The sequence below is a fragment of the Xiphophorus hellerii genome, chromosome 21 (genome assembly GCF_003331165.1).
Source record: "Xiphophorus hellerii strain 12219 chromosome 21, Xiphophorus_hellerii-4.1, whole genome shotgun sequence".
Lineage (NCBI taxonomy): Eukaryota > Metazoa > Chordata > Actinopteri > Cyprinodontiformes > Poeciliidae > Xiphophorus > Xiphophorus hellerii.
Genome location: NC_045692.1, coordinates 16,684,379 through 16,710,175, shown reverse-complemented (window position 1 = coordinate 16,710,175; position 25,797 = coordinate 16,684,379). Strand labels below are relative to the sequence as shown.

General features: G+C 35.4%; 1 protein-coding gene across 5 annotated transcripts in view; it reads left to right on the top strand.

The window, feature by feature from the left end:
- esyt2b (extended synaptotagmin-like protein 2b) overlaps positions 1–25,718 on the top strand; it is a 38,420-nt gene extending 12,702 nt beyond the window's left edge. For 2 of the 5 annotated variants that reach the window (XM_032551593.1, XM_032551597.1), the window contains 17 exons: positions 2,996–3,051; positions 8,680–8,800; positions 9,740–9,916; positions 10,151–10,233; positions 10,596–10,644; positions 12,445–12,534; positions 12,607–12,702; positions 14,155–14,256; positions 18,068–18,142; positions 19,338–19,424; positions 19,501–19,650; positions 21,759–22,111; positions 22,232–22,330; positions 22,482–22,613; positions 23,201–23,306; positions 24,264–24,313; positions 24,412–25,718. In XM_032551593.1, the coding sequence (XP_032407484.1) occupies positions 2,996–3,051; positions 8,680–8,800; positions 9,740–9,916; positions 10,151–10,233; positions 10,596–10,644; positions 12,445–12,534; positions 12,607–12,702; positions 14,155–14,256; positions 18,068–18,142; positions 19,338–19,424; positions 19,501–19,650; positions 21,759–22,111; positions 22,232–22,330; positions 22,482–22,613; positions 23,201–23,306; positions 24,264–24,313; positions 24,412–24,484 (1,899 nt within the window). In that variant the 3' untranslated portion in view covers positions 24,485–25,718. Of the gene's footprint in view, positions 1–2,995; positions 3,052–8,679; positions 8,801–9,739; positions 9,917–10,150; positions 10,234–10,595; positions 10,645–12,444; positions 12,535–12,606; positions 12,703–14,154; positions 14,257–15,900; positions 15,964–18,067; positions 18,143–19,337; positions 19,425–19,500; positions 19,651–21,758; positions 22,112–22,231; positions 22,331–22,481; positions 22,614–23,200; positions 23,307–24,263; positions 24,314–24,411 lie in introns of all 5 variants that reach the window. The other 3 variants (XM_032551596.1, XM_032551594.1, XM_032551595.1) reach the window with 3 other exon arrangements.
- Positions 25,719–25,797: the final 79 nt, after the last annotated feature.

Genomic DNA, 25,797 nt, shown 5'->3' with positions numbered 1-25,797 from the left:
AATCCCCACCCGATCATTCACAGTCCCGCAGTCCTCCCCCTCCACCTTGCAGCGTTTGGTGTTGTATGCTGTAGTCTGCTGCAGAAGAAGCAGGGGAGCCTGAGAACAAGAGTGAGAAAGGCTCATTAAGAAAACACTGCTTTTAGAGCTGTGAGGCAGAAGCAGATCAAAGCCCTTTGAGAGGCTGATTCTGCTTGCATCCCTGTGCCGACTTCTTTCTGTTCAATCATCTCTTTGATTTGTTTTTATCACAAACCTTCCCCCGTCTTTTCCTTATTGGAACTGGTAGGTTTTATGTGATCACAAATAACATTGATAGTAGCTTTTCCATGCAGCAAGAGTACAGTGTCCCTCACCTCATTATTCTGAAAACTAATGAGACCCCAGACAGCCTCCGTGGCTTTTGTGAATATATTATTAAGCAGGTGTTTTGTGTTCATTTCTGTTCAGCTTTATTGCTGTTTCTTAAAGTTGTAAACTGTGTCTAATGTTGAATTCAGCATTTGTTTTAATCCTTAAGAACATATTCTTTCCTGTAGTTACTGTAAATGTCCAACACTTTAATTTAGCTCTTTTTCTGCAGTTCTATACAGAGAAATATCCAAGCTTACTCTAACTCTGTTTATATTGATATCCATGGTGATCAGGGTACGCTTTTGGTGTCAGTTTTGTAACACAAGGTTACAAATTGTTGTTCTATTGGGACTTTCACACACGTCATCTTAAAACTTTGCAAACAAAGTTTCCTAGCAGGTAGCATATCCAGAGGCCAAAGGATAACAGGTAGACTGGTTTAACATGACTGGAAGGCAAAAATAGCTCAATAGCGAAAATAGCTTGTTAAATACAAGGTGCATTGAATACTGCAGTATATTTTAAAATGCAACATTTCACCACTTCAATGAGATGGGCTGTAGCAGTAGGATACCATGCAGGGGTCCAGCTACCATCAGTTACTGTACGAAGGAAAAATGTGGCTGTATGTCACATTTTGACAATAGGAGATTTTATGACCATACTGTACTAATCTCCTAACAACTACTTTAAGCAGGGTAGTGTACCATGATGGAGAATTTGTCTTCCAACCACCCGATTAGCAATCTAACCAGACCATCTTTGAAATGTAGTGAAACAAGAAATTCACATAATGGATGTACAGCACACAGATCTACAGAAACCACTTGATGTAATCATGTCTTTACAGAACAAAAGCTCTAAGGAATATTTGTGATCCCTTTTTGAATTTCTACGACTGATTAAGGCAGTTTTGAAGAGAAAATATTGTTCAAATATGTACTACCAAGCTGAACCTAGTAAAGGCAAGTGTGGTTTAAAAAAATGTGTTTGTCTGGTGAAAATTGTGAAGTGGTATCTTCTTTTAGATACCACTTCACAATGGTAGCTAGCTAGTATGTCACTTGATGCCCAAGCAACAGAAGGACTTGCCTACTGTCTGTGGACTGTCTGTCCACCAGCTTTTCTATCATTTTATTCCCTCGATATGTTTGTTGCATTGAGTATTTTACATATTGTTTCACAGACATTATGGAGCCAAGTATCCTCTGGTTGGCCCTCAAGGTAGAAAAGACATTAAACTAACAACTGCTGTTTTGTTAGAATGAGATAAAAATTCAGAATGTTTTTTTTTATTCTGAGCTGGTTGATAATAGTCACCAGGACCCTACAGATGCTTTTTTTGCTACAGTTATATCACCAAATGGACAGACGAGTTTCTACATTCCACTTTAAATTTCGTTGTTCTTGTGACAATGACAATAAAGATTTATCTTATCTTATCTTATCTTTAGGAATGTAGAGTTCTTATTGGATAGTCATCTGACACCAGCTAGACTAACTGAAAGGGTTAACTGGTGGACTACCCCTAAAACAGGTCTTTTGGATTCTTCCATTTTGACAAATTAGCTCTGGAATATTGCCCACTTACATAACCAGGTCTGGCTGCAGCATTTCATGACTTTCATGGGTTGTGGATTTGGTTGACAAATATTTGAAGTTTCCACACAGCATTTTCTAGTGATGACTGTCCTGTTGTTAAGCTGTCTCCTCCAAAAAAATTCCTTGTTTCTTATCTCATTTCATTGTCTAATGGAGGGTAGTCCCACATTTTCATAAAATATTCTAGTTTTTAGCTTGGTTTTCAATTTGTGATCTCTAAAACAGAGATTAATACTGAAATGTTTGCTTTGCTACATATGAATTTATGTTCTTTAAAATCTAATTTATGTTCTTTAAAATCTAAAATCCTTAAAGAAAAACTTATTTCTAAAAAAAATATTTAAGACGTTTCTTACAAATTGTCATATTATGTAGGGGTCATTGCATATATTACAGCATGGAAAGGATAGGTGATTTTTTTAAAACTTCTGCACAAAACTGAAGATATTTATCAACATTGTCATGAATTTAAAATCCTATTAATTTAAATTAAAGTATGAAGATTAAATTCTTAGTTGATGAAATGTTTGATATTACATAGTAATCAGTCAGGCCTGACTCCAAAATAGTTTTCTTTCTCACTGTGTGCTGTTTACTATTTAAACCTGTGAGAAAAAGAAGTTAATCCATTTTAAGATGAGTCAGAAAACTCTGAGGTCAAGGGAATTAAAGAGGTTGACAATGTTTTATAGGTGCTGCTGGGTGATCTGGGTGAGGCTAAGATAATAAATATGACAGAATTATGAGGTAAGAAAAGTTTGTTGGAACAAAACAAGAGCAACTTTTCCAAGAAAACCTTTGATATATAAGTTTGCTTGAGATAAGTTTTCTGTGTGTGCTGTAATCAGTCAGCCAGTTTATTGGCCAGAAAACATGAAGCCAAGCGGTAAATGGAGGTTGGTGGCAGAAAACAATAACGTTAAGTGTTTGAATCCAGTTGAAGTCATTTACACTCTTTGTTCCTGCAGTCTTACCCATGGGTATATGTGTATGTTCTCATTGTTTTTTTGCTTGTTTGTTTTTTTCCCCTATGGTTTAGCTTCTAGACATAAACTGGACAGGCCTCTCAAATATCCTGGACATTCCTGGGCTCAAGTAAGTCAGTGCAAACTTGATTTTCTTGTTTTTCCACAAAAAAGCAGCTACTTTAAGACATGATGGAAGTTTTCAGTGCTACATCATAGAGACGTCAGATGCATTTTTGTTTTGCTTTTTTATAGACGTGTACCTTCATTATTTAAGTCTTTATAGACAAAGACAAGCAGTCACATATTACTAGGTAATACCTTGATATCCATGCTTATATTTAAAGCAAATTATCTAACTGAGCACAAGAAGGCTAGAAAAATTTTTATTTTGTAAACTCTTTCCTCGTTATTGCTCTTTATTCTTTAACTTTTCCCCCATGGTTGTTAACTAGGCTGGACAGAGAGCAAATGGGAGCTAATTAAGAGCCATTCAGACACAATTACTCGCTTCCATCTTGAGTGGTTTCCTATATTATTTAAACTGCTGTGAAAGTGACAGAGTCATTAATACTGCATGTAATTTTCTGGGATTTCAACTGCTTGTCACGTACAGTGGTGGGGAAGAAAGACTTGACAGAAGCAGAGCCCAGTGGACCCTATCTTTCATCCCTTTGTTTCTTTGCTCTGCGGGGGTGAAATGAATCTGTTCACCTTGGGGTTTGTTGGTTGATGCGGTAGTGGGGAGCACTTGCAGTAAAAGAGGAATAAGCTTCTGTTGTACAGGCAGATAGTAAAAGCAAAATGTCTTATTAGATGCATAAGGTTTACTGTGCAGTAAATGTTTATTACATTATGTAGATTCTAATTGCATAGAAATGTTTTAAAAACTGAGCAAGTGTTTGTGATTATAATTTTAAACATTCTCAAGGGTGACTGTTGTCGTTTTGCAGAATAACAATTAACAGACAAGTGGAAAATTATAATTATACACTTATTAATATGGTACTTAAATCTACTGTTTATTGTTGCTAACTTTGGTTAATTTGAATTCACAATCCATTTTGGTGCCTGTGCTTGTTTTGCCGTTATTCATTGTCCTCGGTGCAGGAACTCAGAGGCTCCCCCAGCCCACATCTCCCCTTGTGGGGCTGAAAGATACAGCAGTGTAACTGGAGAACAACTTTCCCATCAGAATACACAGTATCAGCTTGGATCATTGTATATTTTAAAAGGCTAATATGTTGTCAAAATGTATCTGTTGCATTTTTCTAAAGGAAAATGTTTTTTGCTTCATTTGTGCATTGGATTCACAAGAGTTGTACTCTTCTGCCACAAACACATCAGATATAGATGTTATCTATTATTTTAATCAATAGATGTGCCCTGGTACTGCCCTGCTATTTAGATATTATATGAATATGAAAGTGTACAGACAAGGTTTTACAAGGTTGATGTTAAAAATCTCTAAGAATAACCTAAAAAGAGAGCTGAGAGATTCAACTTCATGTAAGACACTAACAGATTATATTTCTTTCTTTAGAAAAAAAATCTAATTTCTTAGTCCTTTCTTGGCATCCATTCAGAATGTTCTCCAGTTCAGAGAAAAATGTTTTTACCGCCTTTAGTTTTCAGTTGTTTTTTGGTTGCACTTTCAATTCAGTTTCTTTCATTCTCTTTATATTATTCACCAACTGCCATCTAATTTTACAAAACAAACAGGTCTTACTCATATACACATATGTATAACCATTTCCATTCATATAGACAGATTAAAATATATAAAACAACACAATGAGGATAAACACTGAAACTATATCTTTATGTAGGCACAGGTTAGTTTGCATACATTTTAACTCACTGTAAATGAAATTATCATAATAAAACTGCCTTTTGGAAATACTGAAATTATCTTTGTCTGATATTGAAGTTTGTTTGAAAATCTTAGACATGTAAATTTCACAAAAACAGAATTAACCTACAAAGGAGCCAGTACTTGATCACAATGCTGCACATTTAAACCTCTGCCATTGGAGAATGCATTAAAAGATTTCTTGGGAGAGTTGTGAATATCTATTACACCCTAATGAGGTGCCAATGAGTTCTGCTGATGAGGGAACATTTTACTGTGTAACTGAAAACATTTATATCTTCACTGTGCAAGAGGGCACATTCAGGGATTATTAATGCCAACAGCATTTATCGTCTGTGGACGATGAATGTTTGTTCTATAACATATAGATTTTATGGCAGGCTGGTAGCTGCTACAGCAAAAATGATAAAGTGACTGGCACAGCAATTAGTACAAATCATACACAAGCACAGCGAAGGCATTGAAATTTGTATGACTCAATGGTATGTAAAAACCATAACCATCATGTTGTAAATTGCCAGTAAAGTGCATATATAGTATGTATGCAGTCCGTAGAAGTATACTAACATAAATAACTCACACACACAGATATGTGGGTGTTCTGGTGTTTATGCCAGGAGAGCAGAAAAATGCCACTACAAACACTAATGCAGCAGGAATCCCTTTGACTCTTTTTTCCAGTAATGTTTCAGCTTTGTCATCATATAACCGTTTCCCTCAATGATAAACTGATGATGGATAAATTGAGAATTTCCTCTTGGTAACAGACCAACAGAAAGTCTCCATTGAGAAGTAAATTTGCCTTATGTTTCACTTTCTGATTTTTTTAATGAACCAAATAATGTTTCTGAAAAAACTACTGTGGTGTTGTATTGTCTCACTTATTTGTAAGTATTTATTATGGCTATGCATTATTAATCAGTTGTTGTTTATTTGTAATGAAGGGTTATATTTCACCTGTTTAATTAGTTGGTTTTGACCTTGTTGGTCTTATAATGTTACAATGCATAAAACTGAAAAAAAATAGGGAGGGGCCCTTAGTTCTTAGCAAATATGAAAGAAGTGGAGAAAGTTTATGATAAAGTTAATTATCACAAACTTTAAAAACAACTGCAAATCTGTATTAGTTTTTAAGCATTTGAATGAAAGTTACTGTTTATCAGTTTAAAAAATGTGTTATTCTGTCATGTTAAAAACAGTAAGTGTTTTAATAATTGCAACTAAAATCGCTCAGAGGATCCTGTTTGTAAAATTTGGGAGTAATTCTTACTATTCTTACCTGCAAGTTGTGCCAAATAAAACATATTTACTTGACTTTTATTAGACCAAAAATAAAAATAATGAAACAATAAGGGCAGCGCAATGTAAAAGGATCCACAACCCTGGAACCTTTTCATATTTTTGCGGTTTTACTAGATTACCTCAAGCTCAGTCTGATTAGACAGAGAACATATTTGAAAAGCAATTTTTGCACATTGCCACAGATTTTTAATTAGATGTGACTTTGACTGGGCCATTCTAGCCAGAACGTTGATCTAAACCCTTTCATAGCTCTGGGTATAATGTGGTCTGCTGAAATCTGAAGCTAAGCCACAGCCTCAAGTCTTTTGCAGCCTCAAACAGGTTTTCTTCCAGGATAACACGATATTAACCTCAATCAATTCTTAAAGTGTTGCCTTGATTCTTTCTTTTATGTCTGAGGAATCCTTTAATCTCCCATAGCAACCATTCAGCTGTCCACAAAGCCTGGCTGGACCTAACACCGCCGTCAAGTTTTGTTTGAAACATGTAAAAACTTCACAGTTATACAGTAAATTCTATTGGTGAAACACTATTAAAATTTGAAAGAATACAAATAGCAGGAATACTTTTGCAAGCCACTGTAAATCAAATGAAACTAAATGTCAGTTCCCATACACCTAGTACATTTGTATTTTATTTTGATTTACATTTTGAAATGAATGTGAAACTCTTTGCTGACATTAGATTTATGTTGATGATTGAGTATTTACTAGACCTGCAGGTTTTCTAAACTAGCATGACTCTAAAAATAGTTGCAATGCAAATAGGTAAAAGGTTTTTCCTCTCACAATGCAAACTAGCAGTGTCAACTAACCAATATATAATGTTATATTATTTTCTAACTTGATGTAAAAATAAAATTCAGAGAGGTCATTTAGTTGATAGAAAGCATGTTGCATTGTGCTCACTGTTTAGAGACATAAATCATGCTAAAGGCTGCAGAATTAAAAGCATCAGGATGACGCTGCTCTTCTGTAACCCAATCTGTCAGCACTCAAGCGTTTGTGTTGCACAGTATTCTATCTTGTTGTTGTTTTGTCATAGTAGTCTTGGATTGCCTAAAGCTAACTGATCTTTAAGCTGAGCATGGAAGTCCTCTGTTCATTTCTTAATGCAGACATAAAATTAACTCGATACTTCTTATCCAACCAAATAACTTGTGAACTCTGGATATGGAACAGAAAACTAGATCTCATTCTCTTTTTTCTGTCAAACCCCCATAAACAGGTCTTTCAATTAAATCCATCGGAGGTTTATTAATTAATTATTTTTATGATTACACTTGGATTTTTGGTATTTAGTCTATCAGCTTGTGGGTGTGATTCAAAAGTGCAAGGAATGAAACAGTGTATCCCTGTAAAGATCTTGTGAATGCCCACCAAGTGTTTGAATGGGCTTTGCTTCATGATTTTCTTAATACTTTTTTCTTCCACTTAATTTTCCATTATTATGCACATATAAACAGCCAGCTTCTTTAGCAATGATCTTTGGTGGCTAAGCCTTCTTCCACAGAGTGTCAGGTGCAGCTATTTTGGATTAAAAATCCTTCTTATTGGTCTACTAGTGTAATATTATTTTTTTAAGGAAATGAAGTTTAGGTTTTTATTAACTGTAAGCCCAAATCACCGTAATTTACAGAAATACTTCGAATCATAGAAAAGTTACACATGAGTTTTCTGCTGTATTTATATTGTTCCTTGGGCAAAACTCTTGCAATGAATTTTCTCTTTGCCTGCATTCATTAAATTTGTTATTAATTTGTTTTGTTTTATTATTTGATCAGACTAGCTTTGAAGCTGTATGAACACTGTTTGTGTATATATATTTCCAATAAGATCAGTCGCCTACGAAGCAGAGTCATCAGTGTTTTAAATGATTTTTTTGTGGTTTAGACATAAAGAATTCAACAAGACAGAATAGATATGGTTTTCTCCAAATTTTGGACACAAATTACATGCAGACTGAAACCAAGCTGCGGTACATTTTTATATGACTGAATGAGTCGGCGTCACTGGGAATTAACTCATTAAGTTCTGTGTGACAAGATGTTATTTGTTTTTGCAGCCTGATCATGTTTCCTGCAGCCAATGATGCATTTTCCCTCTTTGGCTGATTAATGCTGAGAAATCACTCCCAAGACCTTTTCAGGATTGCATCTAATTCGTATCTGAAGCAATAATTTTCATCAGAATAGACACGTCATGTTACTTGGGCACTTGCACGGTAATAACAACCATCTATCTTAGAGGAGAATCCTGACCAGTTGATGAAAATTCATTCTAATTACAGTTCTCAGTGATTATAATTATCCAGTTTTGCCTCAGAAGTTAGCTTAATAAAAGAGTACCACTGTGCAATTTTGTTTTGCCACTTCACCATTGTTGTCATGCATCTCTGAAATATTAGAATCATCTAGAAGAAGCATAAACCAGCTCAAGCAATGTTCCTATATACCACAAAAGAATTAGACAGTAAGAGGATATTTATAGCCACAGAGTATTCTTCCTGTCTTTGTTGTAAAACTAAATACTTCAGCCTGTTTATCTTCCTTTTCCTCCATCTCTGTCCTTCCTGTCCCTACAGCGGCTTCTCTAACAATCTGATTCAAGACATAATCTACAGTTATTTGGTTTTACCCAACCGAATCACTATCCCTCTGGTTGGTGTGGAGGACCTGGCCAAGCTACGATTTCCAATGCCTAAGGTACTGAAGCAAGTCATACTTCTAAAATCTGTGCTCGACCTTGCACTGCCCTAGCTGTCTTTAGTACCACATTTAATTCAATGAAATGTACTTACTTTTGTCAGAAAATGAAAGAGCTCTAGGTTATTCAGAAGATATATAGTATTTTTCTGAGAAAAGTCAAAGCTTTTCAACTCAAGCTTTTATCAATGGCAGCTAGTTTGGAAATTTGCAGGTTTGATCTGATAGTTTCTGGTGCAAATAACACACATTTGCATTTTTGTAAGGGCTATTACAGATAAGATTTTGATGTGAGATCAGTAATACATTTTATTATAAATAAAAGATTAGTTTAATCTTTTATTTGTACAAATGAAACGATATCCTATGATATCCTATGAAATAAGATAAGATGATTTGAAAGTGTAATAAAGAAAGTGTAATTCTTTACCCCTAATCCTAATTACAAAAACAACATATGAAATTGAACAAAAGAGACATGAAATGTTATGTATACCAGTAAGATTCTGTTCTTTTATACATTTTATGTAAAGATGTTTTAAAACATTTGAGAAAGTAGCACCATGATCACTGTTTTGCATTATTAATGTGTGAACAGGCTTAACTCTTGGCTAGGTCTGATTAAAGACCCGTGCCTGTCAGGAGCTCATAAAGACCAACAATTGTTTAATAGACAATTAAACAATTGTATATTTATTAAAATAATGTGTTGGACTAGTAAGGAGCACACATATTGTGTGTGGACAATTTAAATGAACTTTTTTCTGTTACCAGTTATGATGAATTTTTATCTTAGCTACACTGTTCACGCTTCTTTCAAACTTTTCCCAAAGTTAGTCTCTCCAGGTGAGACATTCAAAAGCTAATAACAACAAGTAACTCCTGGAACTTCACTTAACAGTAAAACAATGTATCCCTCTGCTCTGCATTTCTCCACAGGGAGTGCTAAGAATTCACTTCCTCGAGGCTCAAGATCTGGAAGGCAAGGATCAATTTCTCGGAGGACTCATCAAGGGAAAGTCGGACCCTTATGGCATCCTGCATGTCAGCAACCAAATGTTTCAGAGCAAGACGATTAAGGAGAGCCTCCATCCCAAGTGGAATGAGGTTTATGAGGTGATGAAGTTGCAATGCTTCTCCAGACAAAGGGCTTTTCTTAATCTTATAATCTCAGGAAGAACACTGATTGATTTTGTTCCCCTTGTTAGTTTCCTCTTATGGAAGTTAACTAAGCTCCGTTTTAATTTCCAAATATTAGGATTGTCTTCTCTCAGATTGCTTTAATTCAAAATCTATCTGCTGATTAGTAGTTTAAGCAAGCCTCCCTCTGCATGTTTATGTGTCTATCAGGCTCTTGTGTACGAACCTTCTGGTCAGCATCTGGAGATTGAGCTGTTTGATGAAGATCCGGACAAAGATGATTTCCTTGGAAGGTTTGCTGCCCTTGTTTCCTACCCTGCTGTGTTTTTATCACACATCTTTTAAAATGAAACGGGATTTGTTGCACCTCATCTGTTCAGCTGATGGATAAACAAAACTCCTTGTAATGCAGCTATTTATTAACATTCTTTTCATGTAGAGCTTATTCGTAATGAGCCGGTGATTATCCCACAGTTATTGTCCCACCAGTAAATTTCATAGATTAATTTGTGGTAAAGCTATAACTCTGCACTCAGTGCTATAACACTGAGCAGCAAATCAATATCTGCCTGCCTCTAATGGAATTAATTGGCCTCATTTTATGCTTACTGTTTTCTGCTTTGAATTTTCACTGATTATTAGTCATTATTTGCAGCCTCCTGATTGACTTGACCAAGGTGTACAATGAACAGAAGGTTGATGAGGTAAGATTGTTTTCTAATGTTTATTTTTAACATGTGGCTTGTAAAAAACACATTTCAAAATATTATGGTGTTCTTGCAGGGGAAAGAAAAAAATAAATAAATTTAGTCCTGCTTGGGATAGGACCAAACTGAAAACAAGAGAAATCAGCTACCCTTAATCTGTCAGAAATGATTCATTTCAACCACTGATGAACACATTTGGCTTATGTCCACAGCTGGTTTTTCTCTGTTAGGTCAAATAGAAAGCAGTGCTAAAAGCATTAGTTTACACTTTTTACTCCAAGAACCCACTTCTTTCTCTTAGGGTGACCTCTCTCTTACTGCCCAACTAAAAATAAATAGTAAGACAGGATTTACTGATCTTTTGAATGACAAATTAGGAAAACTAAAATTCACTCTGGCTGTATTTTGCTACTCATCAATTATTTTAAGAGAGGAATCGCCTACTGTCTTTGTGTTCTTGTATCTGTTTTTGTATGCAACTTCAAACAGTTAACCGGACCTATTCAGTTTATATAGTCTTGTGGAGGTAAAATATATAAATAATAATAACAAAAAAAATATTTTTATTGTGTTCATATTTAAATTCTGTGAATTTTTTTCAGTGTCATTTATTTGTGCTAGCTGGTCAGGCTAACTATTGTTAGCTTCTAAGCTCCCTTGTCTTAGCCTGTCTTCTCAGACTTGTAGCTATGGTGTGTTCTGTTAGCACTTGAAAGTTAATATTAATAAACTCCAAAATGGAAAAAAAAATGACTAATGCTTTCTGAGCTTGGCATTAAAGTGTAAAGGAAATAAATACGTCTTATCTAAGGTGAAACACTGAGTCAATCAATAACAAATCAAAATGCATTTTTATTATTATTTTATTAAGAAATTAAGCAAAGAATATGGACAATAATTCCCCTGGCTAGTCCAGGGAAGTGAAGAAAAGATGAAAGTACATTGCTTTTAATATCCACCAGCCCTTTTACAAGGAGGGGAGGAAAAGGGAGGATCTCACCAGTTTCAGTTTACTTCACAACTCTGGTATTTGCACCTGCAGACTGTGACCCTGGACGGTTCAAACCCAGTTCAGAAATACCCTTTATTTCGTGTTTCCAGCAAGCTGCCTTCAACATGCAGGGTGCTTTATAGATAAAACTGATTGATTGCTTGATTGAAATAAAACAAAGTTTTGTCATAACAAAAGCCAATCTTAAAATCAGGTATGGCAGCCATGTGAAAAACAGAAAACACAGTGATACATACCATAATAAACTGCATAGTTTCACTTTTGGAGTTTTTTATCCTTTTAGCTTAATCAATCACATAACAGGATACTATACAATATCTACATTTAGACATGTCCCTTTGATGTTTGAATGCACATGTGCTGAGAAATATGTTGTTTTTTTTACTTGTAATCCTTACAGTAGGTAGAGTAACCTCTGGGTATAATGACAAAGGAATACTCCTGGTTTTTCTACAACTGCAAAATTATGATTCCCTGGTCTATTTTCTCCTATGAACACACCATTTACTATGTCATTAAAGTGCAGATATATGTGTAGCTAATTTTAACGAAAGTAAACATAAACATTTGTTCAAACTATGTGTTTGTTTAGCTACAAACAAAAAACCTGTGAGTTTTCTGTTTTGTTTCATTTACTGAAAAGGAAAATAAAAGCAGCTCAGAAAATATTTAACCTGTTATTCTGGGAAGAGGGCCAGACATAATAAAATGAACGTTTTGCTTTGTGTGTGACAGAAAAAAGACCAAAATATTCATTCTGATTATTCTTTTTGGTTATTGTTTAGTGGTTTGAACTGGAAGAAACACCTACAGGGAAACTCCACTTAAAATTGGAATGGCTGTCTCTATTCTCCACCCCAGAGAAGCTGGACCAGGTAACACTAAGTATTGTTATTTTTTTACTGAATGTAATTATGGCATGTTGATGCATATTCCTGTATCCACAGGTTTTAAGATGTGTGCGCGCAGATAGAAGCCCAGCAAAAGATGGACTCTCGTCAGCACTATTAGTGGTCTTTCTGGACTCGGCGAAGAATTTGCCAGTAAGTCACTAAAATCTCCTTATTTATATGCTGGTGAATAAACAGCTCTAGATGAATAGTTTGTGCTATTGCTTTCCTGTTTAGCAGGCTTCATATTTTCCATCTGAAGCATATACGCTTCATTTACCAACACTGAATCAAAATTTGCATAAATGCGGGTGTAACGCTTGTTAAAATATGAATTACTGGTTTGTTTGCTAATGTTACACAATGACACCCTTGTTTTGTCAAAATATTTATTTACTGTGACTTCATCTGTTTGTTGAGTTATTAAAAATTAGATTCACACTCTGACATTTGCACATTCTGATTTAGGGGTGAAACTTAAGAACCTAATCACAGTTTTTACACCAATCATGGATTAAAGGTTAAGCAAAGCTTGAAATGTAAGGTTACCATAATTTCTCAAAATTAAATTGTGTTATTGCATAGAACTTCATTATTTTACCCATCAGCTTTTATACAACAAAGTAGATCTAAGTCATGTCAGAGCCCATGACAAGTTCACCTTCTAGTCTATAACTGTGCTTTTAGATGAAATAACGTCAGACCTACAAATAAGTATTATCATTGTGTCGGTTTAAATCTGAAAAAAACATAAGGTGCAAATATACTGTTAATCTGAATGCAGCAGAAATGCAGGTTATTTTTAATTACCATTTCTATGTTTTGACAGTGACAGATTTTTATTGTAGTTTGCTGTCAAAGACGTTTTGATACAGTAAAATCTGTGCTGTAGATACTCCAGGCATTTCTATGTACAGTTTTCTTGCAATAGTATTCAGCCTTTGTGAATGTTTTCACATTTGATTATATTACAACCTCAAATTAAATGTTGTCATTTGGATTCTATGCATAGGATCAACTGAAATGTCACAATATAAGCGTTATGTAGAGGGAAATTATGGTTTTCAAAATTCTGCTACTTTACTAATGAATTTTTGAATTTGTAGTGAATGGGGCCCAAAAGCAATGCACTGTACTGCACACCTTTCAGATTTGTATTTGTGAAAAATGTGAAACCATGAAGTATTTTCCTTACTGACAATAATGTCACTTTTTATTTACTTATCTTATACAATTTAATTAAAAATAAGTTAAAGTTTGAGACTGACAAAATGTGAAAAGACATTCAAGAAGTGTGAATAGTTTTGCAAGGCATTGCAAACACAATTTGGGTGTAGAAATGTCTGTATTTAGTGCTTGCCGCTCAAGGACTCGATCTAATAAAAACATTTGCGGTCGCTATTGTTAAAGGAGAGCCTTGGATGAATAAACTTTTAGTTTTCAAAATCTCTCTTGAGATTTTCTTCAGCAAATGAACAGAACAACCCACAATTAGTCCTTCATTTTCTTAGCCAAATGATTTTACATAAATGTGTATACAGAAATACAGAATCGATTTGAACTATCTTTCTGTTTCCTCTTTATTCTCCTGTGTCTCCACCCAAGGGTGTCTTCACAGGCAGCTTAGGCTGTGGAAACTTGAGTGAGAGAAGAGCTTCTGGCTTAATCTTTTGTGAGAGCGATACTTCTGAGTGTAGTGCAAATTTTGTGAGTCCACCGATGCTTCTGCATCTTTGTAATCTTAGCATTAGCACCGTGTGATGACATGGATTGAACCATAACGAGCTCGTTCGAGGTTTTCTGTTAGAGCATGTGTTAGCTGCATGCTTTTTTGTGTAAAAAAATCCAATAACCATTAACATGAAAAAGACTTTTTGAAACCACAGGAGTGAGCCATCCAAACAGCCCCTAGTTGCTTCTTTGTTACAATATGGTATTATTGTGCCACATAGTGCTCAGTTCAAGGCTGGAGTGAGATAACTTCAGCACTAACACTGCTGCCAGAGTTTCTAATGATCTGTCAGTGCTCATGTGGAGATTCATGCTCAGGTACAGAAAACCTGCAGCGTGTGATGTAGTCATACAGGGTCTTAAATTAGTTCCACCTGGTCTTTTCTGTGGGTAATGCTTTTATTACGATGTTATTGTCAGATTGTCAGCAATGTCATAAAGACCAGCCCCATACATCCTGGTCTCTATTGCTAAACTGTATTATGCATGCATATCACGTGCAATTTTAACACAAAGATGCATCTCAATTAATCAGTATTTTCAAAAAGTACATTTTCATTTATTCAGTTCAGTGAGAAAAACTTGTATTTTACATACATTGAGTGCACACAATTGAGTGGGATTTTTTCTAAAGTGCTTTTTTCTGTTAATTTGAATGATTATGGCTTACATCTAATGGAAATTATTTCTCACATACTTAGAGCAGTAGATAGGAAAAATGAAAATGATTTCTAATGCAACTGAAAAGTATACTCATGTACTGTGTAGGTGTAGTTCTGGTTATGTTCATGCGGTGGATTTCAAAGCACTGAAGAGAGTCGGCTGCTTTATATCTGAGCCAAACTCGGATGGAGAGTATAGATGACGGTCATCTGGACAATCTGTCTTCCCCAGTAGTCAGGCTTTGTAATTATCCCCCAAATTCATGAGTGGTCTTTGCTTCACAGTCCTTTGAAGACATTTTCCTTCCATTCAACTTTCCGTTAATGTGCTTGGAAACAACACTCTATAAAAAGCCAAGCTTTTTTAGCATTGATCTGTTGTGGTTTATATCAATGTCTGTGAATTACATTCTCCAAACTCCACCAAACTATTGTTTTACAGTTGTTTCAAGGCTGGAGTTTTTTCTTCCACTAAGCTTCCATCCATCCGTCCATCTTTTAACACCTTTGTCCCAAGTGAGGTCGGGACGGGTGCTGGTGCCTATCTCCAGTGAAGATTCCACTAAACTTTCCATGGAAAATTGAGTGGAAGGAACAAGTGCTTGGATGCAACTTTGTGAATAGCTAGGATGTTGAGTACTGCTCTTTTGTCGCATATCCGTCGTGGATGATAACAATTATTTGTGTTTTTAAAATCCTTTTCTTATTGATCTAATGTATTTTTTTTTAATTTTCAAAACTTTCATTAGTTGTAAACCATAATCATCAAAATAAGACATAGATACACTTGAAATATATCATTCTGTTTGTAATACATTTATGCAATGCATTGATATTCTAATTTATTCAGATCCACCTGTAATTTTTGGGGGTCTTTTTGTTCCCCATGACCATGCTGACTCATTCCAACTAACCACGAGTGTGATTTTTCTCCCTCAAATCTCCTTGTGGCTTAAAGAGCAACCTGTCAGATATCACCCATGACGGGTTGAAGCAAGTCTCGGTCTTTAAGGCCCTGAAGGTAATGTGGGAGGAATGGTCTGCATGTCAAGATCACACCCCTACACTGCAATGCGGGGCCACAGCTGTGTCACCCTCTGTTGAGTGATTGTGATGGTTATCGAGGTGTCAAAGTGAAACTGTGCATGACAATGACATGAATGTTGAATAAGGGTTTTCATTCCCTAACCGCCAGCTTGCATGCAGATGGTTTATATGACACAAAAACTCACTAATGTGATTATTACTTCTCTGCTTGTCTGAGTATCTCTCTTGCTTTGCCGTTGACTTGAACTATGACTTTCATTTTACAAAAAAAAACAAAACCCTGCAGAACCAGCCAGCTTCAGAGCAACATACGGGCACTATTTGCTAATCAGGAACATGATAATGTTGGAATTTGTGGTTCAGGATCCAGGACAATATTGTTATGCCTGTTGGATGACTTTTTGTAGTTTTCCAATGTAGTGATTCCAACTTTCTTTGGAATGTGTACCACCTAAATTCTGACAGGGCAGGTAAAAAGAAAAAAGGTTTGACAGCTGTAGTTGGATTTAGAAACAGCCCTGTTGACCTGCTCACACAGCTATGATTGTCATGCTCTGCGCTTCCAGAAGCAGCTAGACTGTAACAAAACGTTATGCATTTCCCTTACTTAGAAGTCAACTGTCGCACATTTCCAGTTAGTGTTTCACTGTTTCTTCTTAGGAATTTCATACAGCATGCAATTGTTCCTCATACAGTGGCACTCCCTTGACCTTTCTTTGGTGGTAGTTCAGTAGGTAAAAAAACCTTGCACCCATATTCTGGCTTGACATTAACATTTCTCCAGAGTTTGTCAGCTTTAAGAATGAGTGTTCAGATCTTCCAATAAAACTATGGCTGACTACTTTGTGTAACAAATACTCTGAAACTCATTTTGAAATTAAGAAAAAACAAGAAAACATATAACATATGGAATCCTGACCCTGGGTCAAATACGGACTAATGCTGTTCTATGTTCATGAGAGGAATAAGAGTTAATTTTTCAGCTCTAAAACTGGGTAAAAGTACCTAATCCGGGGTGTTTAATATGCAGCCTGGGGGCCATTTGAATGATTTCGTCTTGATCTAAGAATAGCAGAAACCTGGTGCAAATACATAAAAACCCTGTTGGGGTGAAATGTTCACTGCTTTGAAGCCTTCCAAAATAGATGCAGACAAATGAAAGATACTTAAAATGAACAATTTAAATATACAAACAAATGCAAATGCAAACAAATGCCATCATTTGTTTGCATTTTCTTGCATTATAATTTGTACGTTTTGTTTTACTGTACAGCCCTACATCCTGCAAACACAATGATTCAAATAAATCAGTACATGCTCACTGTTCAAATGAAGTTTGTGCCCTTGATAAAGCCTCTGACTGGAGCTGTGCACACTGTGCCTTCCATAATTATTGGCTTCCCTGCTAAAAATGTGCAAAAAGCCTATAAATAAAGAGATACCAATCTTCAAAGATGTCTGTTTGTACACAGACATCTATACATAACTGCAGCCCCACTTTAGGTTGTTATATTATTTGTTTTTTTATATATTAATAAACAAAGTCTTAACTAATTTAGGCAGGAAAATAAGTCACACTTTAATGGTGGGAAAAAACCTGAGATATTTAATCTTTTGTCTTTTAGAGAAAGTACAGTAACAGATCTTGCATTAGGTCTGCTGTTTTTCTTTTGTATATTTTGTATAACCCTGCATAGTAAATGGTTGTGTTAATGAGCATGCAACAAGAGGCCTAATCATATGCTGGTGAGAATTGGAAGACCTTTTCTCTCTTTTCAAATCATTTGGGTCTTTAATAATAGGGGCACGATCCTTCCTTGAGGAATACTGATTAATTCCCAGCTATTTAAACTCATCATGCTAAATTTAACCTGTAGACAAGACAAAGCACTGCAGCCTCTTGGCATCCTGTCTGCCTGCACCCTTACCAGTCTAATAATCTTTTCTTCTCTTCATGGTGTGTGGTGTGCTGATCGTGTCCTCTAACATGTAGTGTGATTGTGCTGTCTGTCACTGAATTGTGTTTCACACTGTTGGTGGTTACCTAACACCTCTCTCTTTCTCTGATTGTCCAATAGTCAGCCAAGAAGAACAGCAGTGAACCCAGCCCTTATGTCCACTTCACAGTTGGGCACAAAACCCTTGAGAGTAAGGTGGGTATTAGAAATACTTGCTTGAATTTCTCCATCTTTTATTGTTTTCCTTTCAGTTCTTTGTTTACTTTCAGTCTCACATCTTCATTTGAACTGATGACTGATTTATTGGCAACTCACTCTGGCAAATGTTACTTGTTTGGCTTAGAGGAGGAAGATCATTTGTCACCCTTCCTGCTCTGTGCTATATTTCTGTGTTATACATCATTTATTCAATATAAATGTCAGCCAGAAGAATTCAAGAGCTGAAACACTCACAGCTCCTCAATAATTGAATTAAAGCCTTTCCCAAATTAAAGTTCATTAGCTACCTGAGCAAGAATAATGAAGGCATTAAACACTTAAAGGGCTGGTTGAATAAGAGAAAAAGCTTCATATTATGACACAGTTAACTGTGTTACCGTAATGACATTAATATATTTGTGATGTTTGGTATTTCAGTGAAACCTCCAAATTACATAATATGTTGCTTGCAGTTTTTAATGTGTTTGGAGTATTGTCAAAATGTTAATTCATTTCAGCAGCTCTATTAATGAAGTATAGCTCATGAACTAAGAAAAAGACTCATTACAGTTATATATTCAATTTCCCTAAAAAATGTATTACATCAGACCAGATATCAGTGCTGCTGATGCACAATTTTTGCCACAGGTTTTCCTTTCACTCAACTTTCTGCTAATATGCTTGGTTAGATTATTCTGTTAATCCCCAAAAGATTGCAAATTTGACTTACAGATGGGGAAGAGTGCTGAGTTGATTATTTTTAAAGAGCCACTGCCATAAATAGGCATTGCAAAGGAAGCCTGCTCACAGAGTGCTATTTGACAACATATAAAGAGAAAGTTGAATGGAAGGAAAAAAAGGTGCACACAGAACAGAGTTCACTGGTATAATGTTTCAATGTCCTTTATGTCCAGGTTTTTTTTCAGGAGGGGACTAACCACAGGAATGTGTCTATGTTGGCTCTCATGATTGTTGTTGGTCTTTTGTGATATTCTAATTTTCTAAGAAGATACATTTTGGGTTTGCATGAAGTTGCATGTCATAATCTTCAGTATAAATAGAAATCAAATATTTAAATAAATCAGCGTGTATACTGAATCTATGAGTTTAATTTTTAGAAGTCAGTTACTAAAAAAAACAAACTTTTTGATATTCCAGTTCATTGACATGCATCTTATGTTTCTCCATCAAGGTCCGTTACAAGACCAGGGAGCCTCTGTGGGAGGATTCCTTCTCTTTCCTTGTTCACAATCCGACAAGGCAGGAGCTTGAAGTGGAGGTAAAGCCACACCAAAAAAAAAATAGAGAAAATATACTCCATGAAGAGAAGGTTATAAGTTTTTTTTTAATTGCAGATAAAGGATGATAAGCATAAATGCACACTGGGTATCTTACGAGTGCCTTTGAGTGACCTGCTGTCGGAGGAGGACATGACGCTGGCTCAGTGCTTTCCTCTGAAGAACTCTGGGCCCAGCTCCACCATCAAACTAAAGATGACTTTAAGGGTGAGAACAGACTTTACTCAGGTTCTGTCTGTGTGTCTGAGTCATTTACAGTTGATGTCACCCACAACAGATGTTTAGAAAAAGCCAATCAGCAAAACAAATTATGTGAGATTATTTGTATTGATGATGCAAAATGTTTCTGCTCTCAGCTAGTTTGTTTCTAACCTTTCACCTTCTTCTTCTTTGTTTCATCAAAATTTTTCAGACACCGGAATAATACACAACTATTTTAAGACTTGTCATGAATGATCTGTTTTGCCTTCGTAAAAATCAATGCAGCTGTTTGTAGTGACATTTACTTATATTTATATTTGTGTGAGTGTTCTAGTAGACTTTGACTCATTATTGTGATAAATGCAGGTCTGGTGATGTACCACACTCTTAACTTCCATGCAGTGTTTAACGTGTGGTAGAAAAACATTCATCACCCTTTACTGATTTTGATTATACATAAATGTTAAAGGCCATCACACATTTTAACTACAGGCAAGGACTAGCTGAGTAGAAAGTGTTTTTTAATTATTTCCTTCATTAAGCTTTCTTAATCAGTTCCTTTGTGCCAAAGCAATTCCTTCCTGACATAAAGTTATAAATCTTTCTCAATATGTTAGACTTTGAGTTTAGTTGAATTTTTTCCATTATATTGTTCCCTCTGATGTTTCATTTTATTTCTGTGTTCCTGATTACTAGTGTTACTTTTAGCTCAGTTCTTCAGTGTCCTGCTCTTTTGCACCTGTTTTCTATCTGCTCATTTACTCATCTCTGTTGCATCCAATAATGAAGACCCCAGTATATATACTCCTCAAGCTGATTTTATGTCTGTTCAGTTCATTAAAAATAACGCTTTTATCCTGTCTATCCTCTGCATTTGGGTTCTCCATAGCTTATTACATGACAGAATCATTTGTAGTAACACATTTTTAAGTAGAACTTGTCTGACACTAGGAAGTAGACTAAGAGATCTCAAAAGACTACACAACATGCCCCGGTCCAAAGAATTTCAAGAACATTTGCCAGTGTATCAATGATTCATACAGGAGGTCACAAAAATACCCATAAGGCACTGCAGCCTCTCTTACTTCGGTTAATGTCAGTGCTCATGACTCAACAATAAAGAAGAAACTGGGCAAAAATGGTATCCAAAGGAGTGTTTTAAAGAATTCAAATGTCCTCCTTTGCCAAAAATATCTTTGGGATTCTCAAGACTTTTGACAATAGTGGAACATTTTTATAGTGTGTGTTCTTCTCTACCAAAAAAATCCTGATTGAGAATGTCTTTCTCTCTGTTTCAGACCATAACCTTGGATTAATGCGTTAGTGCAGATAGCTCAAATGAAAAAAACAAAACACAAGGAAGGTGTGAATGTCCTCTAGGTGTTGTGGTATGATCTAAAGCATGCGATTAGTGATTGAAAAGTGTCCTTTGGTAAATTAAAACTTTTATGCAAATCAAAGTGGATAAAAATGCCTTCACAGTGAAGTAAAAGACCCATTGTTGTTACCCCAACAACGCTTAATTGTAAGATAAGTTGTTTAAGATAAGATAATGCTTTGACATTTTCCAACTAAATAAAATCCTAACACAAAAGCTGAATTTTCAATTCACTCAGGTTATCTTTGACTGATATTAGAATCTTGTTTGACAGTCTAAACATTTAAAGAGTGATAACAAAAAGCAAAAACAGAAGAAAATCTCTCTGGAAGTAAATAGTTTTTCACATCCATTACTGATGCAGGTATTTCAGTTAGTAGTCAGTTACTGCCTTGGATCACTGGGCATTAAATTGAATTGTCCTTCCTTTGGTTGAAACTTAAGTTCATTAACTTGTTCTGAGCCACCACTAATCAGATTAAAAAGAAAAATGCATCCACATTAACGGATGTACTTTAAATTAGACTTTTTCAATTGAAGCCCAAGTAGTGTAGAAGAAATCAAGAATAAAGTTGTTATTGTAAGTACAGCTTTTAGTTTTAAACTACCTCATTTTAGACTGAAACACAATACTTTTCTCTGATCCTGGTTTCCTCAAACTTTCACTTACTCTATTGAAATTGCACTAAATCTTTTACGGTACTTTAAGCCTGCTATTGATTTTCTGTCTCCTCAGATACTTTCACTGGAGAAGCAGTTCTCTTCAGACCTGCCCTCTGCGGTCCAGGTCAGGAAGTCCAGTGTTCCCCATACAGCCCCGGCCCCCTCATTGAGTCAGTCCGCTTCAGAGTCCCAGCTGCTTTCTGCCACACCTTCAAAGCCAGTACGCGCCTCCACTCTCACCCTCCAGGACCCCGACGGCGAGCCGTACTCCGCCAGCCCTCGCCGCAGCACACCCAACCTGAGCACCAGTATGTCTAGTTCCCAGAAGTACCTGCCTCACAAGGAGTCCACCCCCAGCCTGGCGTCAGACATCTCTCTGCCCATCGCCACCCTGGAGCTTCAGCAAAGACTTCATCAGCTGCAGAAGTAAGACACAAGGACCAATGGATTTCCTTAACCCTACGTGTTCTGTGACCCTTCTGTCCTTATTTTATGGACACATTCTATGTCTGAAAGTGATCCTGACTGACTATGGTGTGTTTATAGTGGCTCGGCCTCCAGTCAGTACCCGCTGGGTAAGATCCAGCTCACTGTTCGGCACAGCTCCCAGAGGAACAAACTTGTTGTGGTGGTGCACTCTTGCCAGTGAGTTTTAAACCTGTTCTTGTAGCCAAGCATGGCTTAAGTTATTATTTAGCATACTTAATAGCTTATTATTCAGATTACTTTATGAATAAATGAAGCCCCAAAGCCAAGCAGCATGAGCATGACATAGTTTTGTTCAATGTTTCCGCAGAAACCTGATAGCCTTCACCAAAGATGGCTCAGATCCCTTCATACGGCTGTACTTGCTGCCTGACAAGAGCCGGTCGGGAAGGCGGAAGACGAGCACGATGAAGAAGTCTCTTAACCCGGTTTATGATCAAACGTAGGTTTAGCACTCTCCTGTCAACTTTTGTGCCACACAGCTATTAAATCTAATTAAAACAATGACCCACCTATATTTTCCACACCCAGACCTTTAGTTTATTTTATTTATATAAATCATTTTCGTAACTCTGGTCCAGATACAGCTTTATGTCTGAAGTGATGCACCACAAGAGAAACCATGAGGCAAACAGATACAGGAGAATGAGATCTTATAGGTGAAAACTTAGTGGCAATAATATGTTTTTGCAGGAAATCCATGTGTCTCCACAGAAAATTGATGCGCTTAGTGCAATATTGATATATTTGAAGTTGTTTTAGAAGTTAAAGCTTCAGATGAAGTAAATCGGATATAATCACTTCTTCCTCATTGCTTGTAGCATTCATATTCATAGAAAAATATGGACTTTTAGTTTACGACCTTCTTCAAACAATCTCAAATGTAATGTAAATTTAGTGTACAGTAATCTACCAGTTTAGATTACAGGTTCGCTTTTCAGGTGGACTTTAGATGTTGCTAAATGATCTACAGATTTTGATTTGAGTCTTTATAATGTTGATATTAAATGTATGAACTTGTGTCTGTAGGTTTGAGTTCAATGTTTCCACGGTGGAGCTGCACAGGAGAACTCTGGATGTAGCGGTAAAGAATGGAAGGAGCATCCTGTCCAAACACAAAGGCCTTTTGGGAAAGGTAACAGTAACACTGACAGGTGTTTTTAAGTACAGTACAGTATGTCTATGTCTGTGAAGGTTTTCTAAGCATCACATATGTTGGATTATAGAAATACACAAAATGAAGACAAAACACAATTGTTATTGGTTGCTTTTTTAGGCTCTTTTAAGTGTCAGAATAATTTTAAATTAAAATTATTTTAAGATTTAAGACAGATTAAATTACTTTGAAGTCTTTCTTTTTGTCCAAACTTAACAAAAACAAAACTAAAATTGTAACAGCATAACCCAGGATAAATCTGGGACACTACTAGCCCATAAATGACGAAAGAACTTTAACATCGGGAAATATTAAAATAATACTTTTGAGAAACCGAGTAAATTACAAAAGAAAGTCAATTTAGTCATGCAAGGCGTTCAAAGAACTCATTTATTTGTGCAATTTGTTTGTATATGAAATATTGCGATTGATGTCCTTGGTCTCTTTTCTATGAACCAGTTTTTTTTATTACATTTGTGATAATATTAATAAATAAAGACGTTTTCAGATTAAGAAAAACATACATTTCTTTATTTTTTTTCTTTTGTGCCCAAATGTAGTGAACAATGCAAACAATGCACAAAACTGGGACTACAACAACAAAAACAAACACCAAATCGACCAATATCAGAAGAACAACTAAATAAAAAACACGATTTAATCTCTCAATATATTTAAAAAAAAAAAAAACTGAAATAAGAACAAAATCTACATTTAAAAACATGACTAGACAGCTGAGAAAACATTTTTAAGGCAAGTTATTTCTGTGAAAGACGAAATGACATAAGTATAGAAATATGATGGAAAAACATTATCTCAAAAGACAGATCAAATGTTATTAATTAATTCATGTATTGATTTACTCATTCAATGTTTATTTCTGTACCTACATGTTTTTTGTTATAAATACAATAAATTTCTTGTCCAAATTTGCAGGTGCTGGTAGATTTAAGTGGAGACGATATATCAAAAGGATTCACTCAGTGGTAATCAAACCTTTTCATCTGAATTCTTATTCTTTACTTTTATTCACTGATTTAAAGAAAATCTTATCATTTTAGCTCTTCAATATTTTGTTCTGCAGGTATAATTTAACGGAAGATGGTTCATCATCTCAAGAATTGAGAAGAAGTCAGGAATCCCTCATCACACAGTGAAACCTTTCTGTACTCTAAAACAGTTATTTTGTTTTTCAGACTGTTTATGTTTTTCATGAAATTTAAAAGAATTTGGGCATCTAAGAGATTTTCTTTTTTGAGAAAAACGGCTAAAGACATACTATAAAGTAGTAAAAAATGCAAACTGTCTTGTTTTTGTTTGCCGAGTTTTATGTAAATATCAACATTGTGCATATTTATATAATAAAAATAATAATTTGCAGACTTTTTCATGGAATTATGTTTCCTTAATGGACGTTTTGTCGAAATATGTCCAAATTCCTAGAAATTTATGTGACATTTATGCAAAAATGAGACAAAATCTGTTTTGCTGTTTGTGAAAATGAACCAAAGGAACAGATACAATCCCACGCATTGGCCTCATAAGTAGCACTCCTTTTCTTTTATTTAGTTTAGTTTTGTTTTTATTTTTTGTTATGCAGTGTTATTGATTGTTTATGTCCTATTGTTCTTTATGCCTGTTAAAAAAAATACATGTGATGCATGTATGCAAATTGTATTTATTTTTGGAGATTTGTACAATATTTGTGATTTTGAATTTTATCTGAGATGCTGAAGAAAGTGGCATTTAGGGCTATGAACAAGTGCTGCAAACTACATAGGTATATAAAAGAGGAAACTTGAATAAGGGTTTGAAGAGTTTCAAACCAAATGTGAGTAATGTAAACAAAGGAAGATAACTTTTTCTGATCAGGTTGCTGCAACATGTTGAGACGATGCATCTTTGGCTATGTGCTTGTAAATGTTTTGCCTTGCAATTTTAACTGTTTGTTGCAACTTTTCAACACATTTCTTCTGATCTATCTTGTGCCTTAAAAACCTGCGATGTGAGTTTTTTTTCTCCTAAAATATTAACATTTTCAAATTACCTGATGCCTACTGGCTTTGAATAAATAAATATGTTCTTTTGGAAAAGTCTGTTTATTTTTTATTATTGTAATAAATACTATATTACTTGTATTAAAACAACAGCAATGTTTTTGTTTGATTGGGTTTGCACAACCTCTTTAGATAAGTTGAACAGGTTTTATGCTCTTTTTTCTTCAGCTCACCTTGCAGGTTTTATATAGGATTGCAGTCGGAGTGAGCTGTGAAAGAAGGTTCATTTTGCCCCCAGTGAACCATTTCTGTGTTGATTTTGCCTTGTTTTAAATGACTGTCCTGCTGAAAACTTTTCTAACAAACAGTCCAATAAAAATGTTTAAAAACATGAGTCACAGATCTAAATGTTTTGAAACTTTGAAGACAAGATTTTGATTTTTCAAGATCTTAAACATTTTATCCAATTCTGC